The sequence below is a fragment of the Vigna unguiculata genome, chromosome 1 (genome assembly GCF_004118075.2).
Source record: "Vigna unguiculata cultivar IT97K-499-35 chromosome 1, ASM411807v1, whole genome shotgun sequence".
NCBI classification, from domain to species: domain Eukaryota; kingdom Viridiplantae; phylum Streptophyta; class Magnoliopsida; order Fabales; family Fabaceae; genus Vigna; species Vigna unguiculata.
The window spans coordinates 39,866,616-39,878,690 of NC_040279.1; the positions used below are offsets into that span (position 1 = coordinate 39,866,616).

The 12,075-nt window shown below is 27.3% G+C and overlaps 1 protein-coding gene across 1 annotated transcript; it reads left to right on the forward strand.

The window, feature by feature from the left end:
• The first annotated feature begins 3,850 nt into the window (after positions 1–3,850).
• LOC114174875 (auxin transporter-like protein 1) lies at positions 3,851–7,399 on the forward strand. The gene is made up of 9 exons (XM_028059608.1): positions 3,851–4,507; positions 4,602–4,783; positions 5,083–5,268; positions 5,379–5,491; positions 5,642–5,825; positions 5,916–6,013; positions 6,390–6,597; positions 6,696–6,953; positions 7,037–7,399. The coding sequence occupies exons 2-9, from the start codon at positions 4,613–4,615 to the stop codon at positions 7,250–7,252; spliced, it is 1,434 nt and encodes a 477-aa protein (XP_027915409.1). The 5' UTR covers positions 3,851–4,507; positions 4,602–4,612; the 3' UTR covers positions 7,253–7,399.
• The last annotated feature ends 4,676 nt before the right edge of the window (positions 7,400–12,075 follow it).

A 12,075-nucleotide genomic window follows, 5' to 3' on the forward strand; every position in this document is an offset into this window, starting at 1 on the left:
AAAGATGTAATAGAATTATTGAGCAAATAAAAAATATGATCCTATTATACTCTCATGAACACGAAAATAACATAAAATCACCTAGTTTAAGAACACATCCAACTCATTTATAGGATACATACAGAAAAGAACATGAGTTGAATAAAAAAGGAAGAGAAATAAATGTTTCCTCTATTAAAAATTTTAATCGAACAATTTTGGAACCCTATTCACCAATAGTCAAACATTTAAATAAATAAAAGAAGAATTTTAAAATTTTAAAGAAAGAATAAAATAATTTTTAAATAATAAATTTCTAGATAAATTAATATTTTATAAATGAAAACTCATAAACTCCAACTCGTAACTTTGACTTTTAAATAAAAAAATATACCAGTATCATTTATATTTTGTTTTCTATTCTTAAATAGATTTTCTAACACTTCACACTTACCCTTTATCTTTTATTTTATTACAGAAGAATGATTTTTAATAAATCAGTAAAAGTAAATGCACTATTTCTATAAAGTAAATACATTATTTCACAGGACGTTAAAGTTGTGGTCAACTAAATATTTTGAAATTAACTCAATATATATATTAAAAGATAATAATAAATTTAATTCTCTCCTGTCTATGACAAGTTAAAAGACAACCATCACAATTAATTAGCTTGTGAATTATCTAGGTTGACTTGTCAAATAATAAATTTTTAAATTGTAATTTTTCAACAAACTCATAAAGACTATTAAATAGTAAATATACCAATGTTATTAATAAAATCGCTTTTATATTTTTAAATTATTTATGATATATCGATAAAATTTTATATATATTTCTTAATATTTTATTGATAATTATAGATTAAATATTAATTCATAAAATAATAATATTTTGATGATGATAATATTTTATAGTTTTAACAATTTTAAAAATTATTTTCATTTAGATTTATACGATAATAATTGTATATTTAATATATTTATAAAAGTTATTATATTTTTTAACATAAATATATCACATATTATATTTTATTATTTTTAAAATAAATATTTAAATATATCAAATACATCCTATCAGTCATTATTAAAAAAATTTTATTTTTTGTGTTGTTCTAAACTTTTTTACAAAAAAAAAAATTATAAATTTTATTATGAAAAAAAATTATAAAAAATTACTATCAATTTTTTAAAAATATTTTATATAAAACATTTTTCGTAATAAATTTTGTAAAAATTAATGATTAAAAAAAATCAATTAATTTAGATCTTAAAAAAATAGAAAAAGAAAAATTTCTTCCAAATTTTATTAACAAATTTTAGTAATAAGGATATCATAGATGTATCATACTAAACAGTATTTTAGACTTCAAAATTGTCATTCATTTATTCTTTATTATAAAAAAGTATCTCTTTTAATAAATTAGTGAGTAATTAATAGAAGTAAATGCACAATTCCATAAAAACAAATACACCATTTGCTTTAAAGTGACTCAATCATATGAATTTATTGAACTTAATTTAAAATAAATTAAATTATAAGTAATAAAGTTAATTTTATCCAATCTATGACAAGTCAGAAATTGTTCAGTTATAATAATTTTTTAATCTGTATGCCGGTTAGTAATAATATTGTGATATTAAATAACTATTTTAATTCGATGAAACCAAATGAAAATGAGAAAACAAATACGATAATGATTATAATAAATATGAAACTTTGTCATTTATCTGTTCTAATAAGAAAACAAATAAAAGTTTATTTATAGCAATTATGTAAAAGTGGTGCACTTTTACAACCATGGAGTAAAACTGATAATATTAAATAATTTTTAGTACACGATAATTGAATGTGCATATTTATAAATTTCGTAAAGTAATACACATAAAAGTTTCTCTTCTCTTTAGTATTATATTTTTTTGCATACTTTGATTATAAAGTTTTTCTTTATTATAATATCTGTACAGTATGACGATTATAGAAGTTTAATTTTAAGTTATATTAATTTTTTCACTACTATTATACTTGCGTGTTTGATTTAAAATTGAAATATTCTTATTAAAGGATTTTATTGTACTGTAAACGAGTCATATGATCTTATATAGCTTTTTAAGTAACTCATATTATATTTTTATAAGTTTTTCTCGTTCATATTTTTTTTTTTATCTATATTTTAGTGTCTCATCATTTAAACATTTAGGTTAATATAATTATAAGACGTTGTTGAGAAAATACTAAGAATCTTCTTATGTAAAATTTGTCTAACTAATTTGAAACGTTAATCTAAACAAAGGCTATATATTAAGGATTTTGATAGTCTACTAAATTCATTGAATCCGCGTTACGAAAAAAGGTTTCAACTGTTAAAAAGAACTTAGTTGTCAATTAAGAAATGTAACGGAGTTTGTTTTGCATTAAACACACATTTAATGCCATACATGAATCATGATCAAAATTTAATACTAATTTATGGTAACATTAAATGTTCTTAAATCATTTATAAATTAATTCATTAAATATTTTCAAATGGTTTGATGTTATTTATTAGATTTAATTAAGTTTTAAATATATAATAAATGTGTATATTTTAAGTTACGTTATTCAGTTTTTTATTAAATACTTTTTTGTTATACTAGTATTTAAGATATTTATATTTTTCAATTAAATCTATTTGACAATGGATAATTTATTATCTTGTCATGTATTTTACTTATTTATTTTCACCTAAGATCATATTAATGTAAAATCATTAGATATTTGTATTGCTTTGATTGAAACTTGTTAAATGACAAAAACAATTAATCAATGATGTTTAAACTTAGTCATTTCCTGTTTTAATAAGAAAACAACCGCATACAGCTGTGTATTTATAATTTTCGTAAAGTAATACACATAAATGTTTTTCTTTAGTATTATATTTCTGTGTACTTTGATTATTATTATATTTGCGTGTTTGATTTTGAACTAAAAAAGTCTTATAAAAATTGGTAAGAGTTTTATTGTGTTTTAAATGACTCATATATGATCTTATATCACTTTTAAGTAACTTATACTTATTTTTACAATTTTTGTTCGTTCAAATTTTTATTTTCTATCTATATTTTAGTTTCTCACCATTTGAAACATTAATACTAATTACCAATATTAATACAATTATAAGGCATTGTTGAGAAAAAAAAATCTTCTAATGTAAAATTTCTCTAATCATTTCAAAACTTTAATCCAAATTAAGGAAAGTTTAGTAGTCAACAAAGAAATTTAAAGGGGTTTGTTCCAACGCTTCCAACATTAAACACTCATTTAATGCATTCGATGCTTGACTGTTTCTAAATCATTTATGAGATGATTCTGTCATACATTTTGATTTTGTATGTTCATTTATTTATTATGAGAGTTAATTAAGTCTTAAATTTGGAATAAATTTGAATATTTAAATGAATATTTATTAATTTTTTTCATTAATGAATTGTTTAAATTTTAAATTTTTTTAATTGAATCCTTATCTGTTACTTTTTTTTTAGTGAAGTAGAAGGTTTGACTTTTATCTTGATTGATGTTGTTTATTGTGTTAATAAATACCAAATCATACGTTTAATATAAAAGGAAATGATATTAGAATTAATATAAAACAATAAGAAATTTTGTTGTATCTATACTCAAGATAAAAAAAGTACTTATATTTTAATGTTGGTTCTCTTTTGATGAATTACTTGTAGCCAAATCTTCATTGGTGGATTAATGTTAATAAAAAATGGAGGAATGAGTAGTGTCACTGTCACACAAATGTCTGAAAATTACTATTCTACCGTCACATTCTCATTTCTCACCAGCCATTTTAAAAAAGTCTTGAGTGACAGCCAAACCAAAACGATCTCACAGCACAGCAGAGACAAATAATAGCAAGAGAGAGAGAGTGCAGAAAGAAAAAAGATCACACTATAAAGAGAAGGCCAAGCCGAACCAAAGACCGTGACAAATGTAACCACAGTTGAAACTAAAACACTTTTTTTTTTCTTGTTTTGCCTATTGCCAATGGTTTCTCTCGTGTACGTTTCTGTCAGATCTCCATTCTCCAAATCCAAGAATTCAGCTAAACTCTCCTAACCTCACCTTTTTCATTTCCCATTATTTAATAAACAGTAACTGTTTCTTGCTCACTGGGTTTCCGCAATCTATCTACATGCATTGAAATTGCTACTACACTAGCTGCTTCTTCTGCCAATTCCTCCGCATTTAACACCCTGAACTCAAAAGCTGGTTGAGGGGTAGGAGTAATAAAGTGGAGATAGGAGCTTCAGTTTGCAATTATGAAACTTTACCCCGAGTGAGTGGTAAAGCCGCAAGAACTGCCCCATCTTAAAAAAATGAGATAAGCACGCTGGTTTGGAAAGAGTTACAAGAAACCTTCCCTGATTTGCTGCACCTTAAATCGCTACCTTCCAAGTTCTCAGTTATAAATCACCGAGAGAAACAAACCCTTTCAACATTGCCCAACTTTCTTGCTCTGGTTGTGTTCTTGAATAATTTGGTACTATCTTTCACACACCAGAGTCTCTTCTCTTGTCAGGTTTTAGCATGTTTTAGTTTAGTTCCTAAGTCCTTGTGTGTATGTGTTTTAACAGATTGGAAAAAGATGTCGCGTCAGAAGCAAGGTGAAGAAGCCATGATGTCGAGTCTCACCCAAGCGGTTGAGCGTGAAGAGGGAGAGGAGGTCAAAGGGGAGACGCCACATTTTACCTTAAGAAATGCTCTCTGGCATGGTGGTTCTGCCTATGATGCTTGGTTCAGCTGTGCCTCAAATCAGGTAAATATCAGTGAGGAGAGTGTGTTATGATCTGCAAATAACCATACTCAGGTTTATGTGTATATATAATAATATCATTTGCTTTGAAAGGTAATTTTTTTTAAAAGAATCTCAGTATTTGCATATTAGTTCTGGTTCTTGGCTTGTTCTCCTAAAGAAATGAGTCAAGGATTTATTGTCTTATGATACTCATGATACGAGATGAGATTCTGAGTTTGAACACGGTTTTGGTTTCTTCTGAAGCAGGAAAATGTAAAAAAAAAAAAAAGTTTTTTATTTTCTGGTTTTGTGATGTGCAGGTTGCCCAGGTTCTGTTGACTCTGCCTTACTCTTTCGCACAGCTGGGTGTGGTTTCAGGCGTTATATTCCAGGTGTTCTATGGGTTGCTGGGGAGTTATACTGCTTATTTAATCAGTATTCTGTACATTGAGTACAGAAGCCGGAAAGAGAAAGAGAATGTCAGCTTCAAAAACCATGTCATCCAGGTTAGATATCCAAGGAACCTAGACTTTTTACCCCCTTTTTCCACCTTATACAGTGCCATTTTTGTTTTTACTCTTGACACCAAACAAGTTTCCCTTCAATTTCTTTGCAGTGGTTTGAAGTGTTGGAAGGCTTACTGGGTCCATACTGGAAAGCCATAGGATTGGCCTTCAATTGCACTTTTCTCCTCTTTGGATCTGTTATCCAGCTCATTGCTTGTGCCAGGTTTTCATTTCCTCATTACTTAATGTATCTGCATTAGTATATTATATCACTGGAACTATTATTATACCGGGTTAGAATGTGCAACACTGGCCTAATAGAAGAGTGTGAATTGATCCAAATAGATATATAAACTCTTGTCTTTATATGCAGTAATATATACTACATCAATGATCACTTGGACAAAAGGACTTGGACCTACATATTTGGGGCTTGTTGTGCCACCACAGTGTTCATTCCATCATTTCACAACTACAGGATATGGTCCTTCCTTGGTCTTGGCATGACCACCTACACTGCTTGGTATTTGACCATTGCATCACTTGTTCATGGCCGGGTAAGCAAAACCAACAACAACCTTAAACGCTTCTACTCTTTGAAATTGTCTCAACTAAACCTTGTTTAAAAACTGTCTTTTATTTGATAGGTTGAAAATGTGACACATTCGGGCCCAAAAAAGTTGGTTTTGTATTTCACAGGCGCCACCAACATACTCTACACTTTCGGCGGGCACGCCGTCACAGTGTATGCACCTTTTAATATTTTGCTTATTGAGTTGGACAAAACAATCATGATATGTGTTTTCTTTATTGTCTGGGGCAGACACCATAGAAAGATAATTGGAGAATTTCACTGCACGGTCCCCTTTCTTCAACTGCACCATTATCATCCTGCATTAATTTCTAATAACCCTCGGAAATAGGACAAACATTTTATGCAACACTTTTTAATAGCCATTACGATGGTGTCTTGCCTCACGGTTATACTCTGTCATTAGCAGTAAAAAATGTTCAGACCCCACTTCAACTTTTTTTCTACTAATACGAAACATATATTGGAAATTCTCATATATTTGGTTAGAATGAGCAATGAGTGTGATAGAAACTACTATGTATTTCAGGGAAATCATGCATGCAATGTGGAAGCCTCAGAAGTTCAAGTATATATATCTGTATGCAACATTTTATGTGTTCACTCTCACTATCCCCTCTGCTGTTTCCGTTTACTGGGCCTTCGGTGACCAACTTTTGGATCATTCCAATGCTTTCTCACTTCTCCCTCGTAGTGGCTGGCGTGACGCCGGTGTCATCCTAATGCTCATTCACCAGGTCCTCCATATATAATTTTCCTAAATTAGTGTATAATTGTTAGTTAGTCACTAATAATTGATTGTTAATTAGTGACTAATAGTTGGTGTGAGTTGCAGATTATCACATTTGGGTTTGCTTGTACGCCATTGTATTTTGTGTGGGAGAAAGTGATAGGAATGCATGACACAAAGAGCATATGCTTGAGGGCTGTAGCCAGGTTACCTGTGGTGATACCAATATGGTTTTTGGCTATTATTTTCCCTTTCTTTGGGCCCATTAATTCAGCTGTGGGGGCCCTTTTGGTCAGCTTCACCGTTTACATCATTCCCGCTTCGGCCCATATGCTCACTTTCAGATCTGCCACCGCAAGACAGGTAACCTTTGTTTCTATCGTCAATTGCTGATAATGTTTGAGAATATGATTATGATGGGTTATTTATTTTGGCATTTTAAACAGAATGCTGCAGAGAAATTGCCGTTCTTCATTCGAAACTGGACGATGATGTACGTGGTGAATGCATTGGTGGTGGTGTGGGTTCTGGTGGTGGGCTTTGGGTTTGGAGGATGGGCCAGCATGGTTAATTTCATCAGACAGGTCGACACATTTGGACTATTTGCTAAGTGCTACCAGTGCCCGCCCAAATTCACCAACCACACCCTGCATCACTCATAAAAAACTATCTTTTATTTTTTCTTTTACCCTTTTGATGCTTCTGTATTATCCCTGTTTAATCTACCATCATAATACTGTTAATGATCCTTATGTAGCAAGCCATATTGCTTTTGGATATATGATATATTATACTACAATTTCTTAGAATACTTCTTACATATTAACTTTACTTTTTTTTTTAATATTTGTTTTCTTAATCGTTTGGACTCATCATAAACACCAACATAGCTAGCTTAGGGATAGCATGTAAAGGCTGCAGAAGTCCCTATTATAGCTTCCATTTTTAATAAAACCATGTTCCTGGAAAAACCTTCAATCATTATGGCTAACACTAGCCTACACTGTTCTTCTTCAATTGATGAGAGTGGAACCAGCTGGATTCTGATTACTTTGCTAAATATTTAATAGCATTAAAATACACTATTATAGTCAAAAGTCAATGAAATATTTTAGAAGTGAGTTATATTAATTCCCACAATGGTATGTTACGACCAAGTTTTGCGTTTTGCTGCAGGAGAAGATTGTTTTTGTATTTATATATGTTTGAAACAGAGATTTTCTCTTACAAGTTTTAATATGTCTCATAGAGAAACTATTAAGCACTACAAGTTTTGCTGAACATGGAATATCATGAACTAAAAGTTGAATGACTATGTTTAACTAAGATAGACCTATTCACTCCTGTACTGCTTTATACAACCATTTATCGAAAATGACAGCTCCAATAAATTTTTAAATAAATCTGAACTTTATCAACTCAACCATTCTCATTAAATTAATAGTGTTTACACATTTTATCCATGGTACTACTTTATGATTATGTATACATAACTGACTGAATTATGTAAAATTTTATATTTGCAGATATATGCATGATTTAATATCACAAGGAAATAAAAGAAAATGATGTACTCAACATCAACAAATATCGAAAAAATAAAATAATAATATTTTAATCATTTTTTTATGTATTTTTAATTCACTATTTCAATTATAATTACATCACTAAAAAAATAAAATAGATTATTTAATGATGATTAAAATAGTGAATTAAAATATCATTTGACGTATTATCACATTCTAAAACCTTATTTCACATAAAAAACATGAAATACATGATTTTTGATAGTTCTTCACAAACTTCAAAAATTTCTTTTAATACATATTTTATTTAATGTTTTTGTATCATATTATTTGAGGTTTCCTTGTCTTAAATAAAACACAAATTTAATTATATTTTTTATTACATCAATAAATATTTTAAATAATGATAAAATAAAATATGATTATTTTTGAAAATTTAATCATTTATAAATAAAATTATTATAAAATAATAAACAAGTTTCCAGTAAAATATAATAATGTAAGTTTTGTTAAGATCTATTGGAAACATCTAAGAGAGTTGTTTGTGTTTCCATCAGGAAGAGTAGAGATGTGTTATGATCGTGTGGGTCACATTGAGACCATTAGCGGACCTACGTTATAACATATGGGTTATGACCTCTCCAAATTTTTTTATACTTACATAATTTATTATATATTTTTAAATATATTTTTTAAAAAATTAATATTTTAATATATTTTATATTTTAAAAAATTATAAATTAATGCATAAGATATTTTTTTTATTTTCTATATTTATTTTTCAATTTGAATTTTTGAATATTTTTAAATAAAATTAATTATATTCTTAATATTTTTTTATGTGATTACTTGTTTAATTTAACCATTTTTTATTTAATTTTTTTAAAATTTAATCAATATAAATGAAAATTAATTATAGTAAAATAAAAATTATTTATGTTTAATTTTATAATTATAATTATAATAATGATTTTTTATTATCATAAAAAAATAAAATCAATATTTTTACTAGTTTATATAAAAGATTTGAGATTCTTTTGGTTTTTATTTCAGTTCAAAAATATCAAGTTCATCTTCTAGTTTTTTTAGCTTCAATTTGGTCCCAATTTTTTTAAAAATAATGCAATTTGGTATTATTTTTTTAAAATTTCTTGAATTGGATCAAGATTTTTTTATCAAAATTGAAGTTGTAAATAATGATATTTTTAGATTAGAGGATCAATATGATTTTTTAGACGAAAAAAAAAAACAAAAAAAATAATTCAACCAAAATTTTGACATCCCAAAATTTTGGCTCAAGATGCGCCATTGATTAAGACCACTCCAAGAGAGTTAATCCATTGTTTTATGAAAATTGATTATAAATGTCAACGCTTCAATTTCTTATATAAAACATAAGAGGGTTCGTTTCTACAATATACATGCACCATTAAGTTTTAAAACACTAATGTAACTTGGGTTATATATGTAATGTATTTTTTTTATAACAATTTGAAAGTTTCATTTTGTGCTAAATTAGATTGAAAATTTGTTCAATATACTTGTGGGCCTAAATTAAAAGGCCAATCAGTTTAATCTTTTTAAGACAGTTGTTTTCAGTAGTTTCTTCCGGCACCTGTCAAATTTCTTTATGCACTTCATCATTCTGGATTTTATTTTTCAAAACACGTTAAATTAATTTCAGAAATATTTTTCCGAATAGAAGTGGTGATGTCTTCCAAAAAAAATATTTTAGATTTTATTTAGTGCGTTCTGAAAAATAAAATTCTGAAATGATAGGGTGCAGAGAAAAAAGATAGTACGGGGAGAAAATGCATTGTGTCTTTTTACCTCCATGTTTTTTCCTACACCTCGTACATGTTAAAAATATCCCTTCATGTAATTTCACAGAAAAGATAGTTAATTGAGTAATTAAAAAAACAGAATTGTATATTTTGGAAGTTAAAAAAATAGGTATTATATTTTTTATTACATAATATAACAACATATGTTGTGGAATTTGAAAATACATTATAGATTAACGACCCAAAACCTTTTTCTTTTTAATTGTGTAATTCAAAACTACATTGTACAATTATTTCTTTCACTTCCAAATTGTACGATTTAGAAATATATGTTGAATTTTACAATTTAGAATTTTCCCTTTTAGAGTGAGGAATCTAATGTTTTTTTTTTCTTTCTAAATTAGTTAATCTAAAATTAACATTTTCCTTTCATTGTTGAATTTTGGAAGTTTATTAATTTTTTATTAATTTGAATTAAAAGTCAAATTAGTTCAATACACATCTATGTTCATGGACGGATCTTGAAAGGGTAAGAGGTGTCGTCATCACTTTTTAAAATTATGTGTACATAGAATGAAAAATTTATAAATTAAATTAGGTAGATTTTTTATATATTGTATAGAACACATCATTAATTTAATGGTAATAAAACGTAAACACCAAATCAGATATAACAAAAACAAAAGAAAAACTCATATTACATTGTTCTTGAATTTTTTATTCTTTGTTCTTGAGTTTTTTTTTTTTTTTTGCTCTTTTATGTTTTCTTTTAATTTTAAATAAAAAAATGGAAGCTGAAGACAAACTATTTTGATTCGTTATTCAATTTGTCTTTCTTTTTAATTTTTATTTATTTATACAACTATATCAAACTAAAACAGAAATATTATTTTCCACAACAAAAATTATCAAAATAAAGAAACAAAATATATTGGAACATGAATATCTTATATACAATATGATTATTTATATTTTAAAAAAATTATAATTTAATTATTGATGAGTTAAAAAATTTTAAATAATCTAACATAATATTATAGACATGTGTTTTCTTTTATAATTATAATTATACTATGTTTATTTTGTTATATTTACGACGGTTAATAAATGTGTAGGTATATTATTTTACTTCTTAAAGTTATTTATGTTCAATATTTGATTAATTCTAAAGACCGGACCATTTGTTCCATTTGTCGATACTTTAAAAGATTACCAACTATAAAAACATGAAAGGAATTATAAGTTTAACTCAGTAATAAAGTTGAAAAAAATGACGAAAGAGATTATCTCATGTTATAGGTTCAACTATTTTCACTAATAAAAATATTAATAACTAACACTGCAATTAAAAAAATACGAAAAGATAATAGTATAAATTATAGAGCTATCAAAATGGGTTGGAATCCGCGAGTCAATCCGGCTTGGTTCAGGCTCGATTGGATTGAATTTTTTTTTACAAATTTCAATACGGATTGATTTTTGACCTGTTTCACCTGGGTTGAACCCATGATAAGCCGGGTTGAACCCATGGTAAGCCGGGTTGATAATAAAGGGTCACACAAATATTTTTTGTTAAGTTGAATTTTGTATTTGGGTCATGTTATGTTGTTTTTTTAGCCAACACATAGATAATTTGTATTTTTGTGATTTTGGTTTGAATTTGAATTGTATTAAAAATTTTTTAGATATTAATTAGAATTATAATATAGTTTTGTCTCAAAAAATAAATTAAAAAATTATATTTTTTTAATTAAGTGAGCTCGTGAGTCATCCCGTTTAACCCATTAACTTGTAGTGGGTCAGATCGGATTGAAATTTTTTTAGTTCGCTAATAAGTGAACTGGATTGGGTTGACTCACTAAATAATCAACCCAAAACGGACGATGTCAGGTTGGATTACCCATTTTGACAGGTATAATAAATTACAAAGGATAAAAATAAGTATATTGAAAGTATTAAGTGTGTAGGAGAAAAAACATACGAAGGTGTAGAGATAATCACCATCTTTTAAAAGCTTTATATTTTTTCTCCAAGAAACAGATGTATGCACGAAAAAAAAAAGATGGAAGATGAGAACAAAAAAATTCATACTGTGTTCCTCACCAGAGAACAGCATGCATGCACGCATGTATGATGGATGTGTAACACGTGATAAAATTTGCATGACATAGTTTC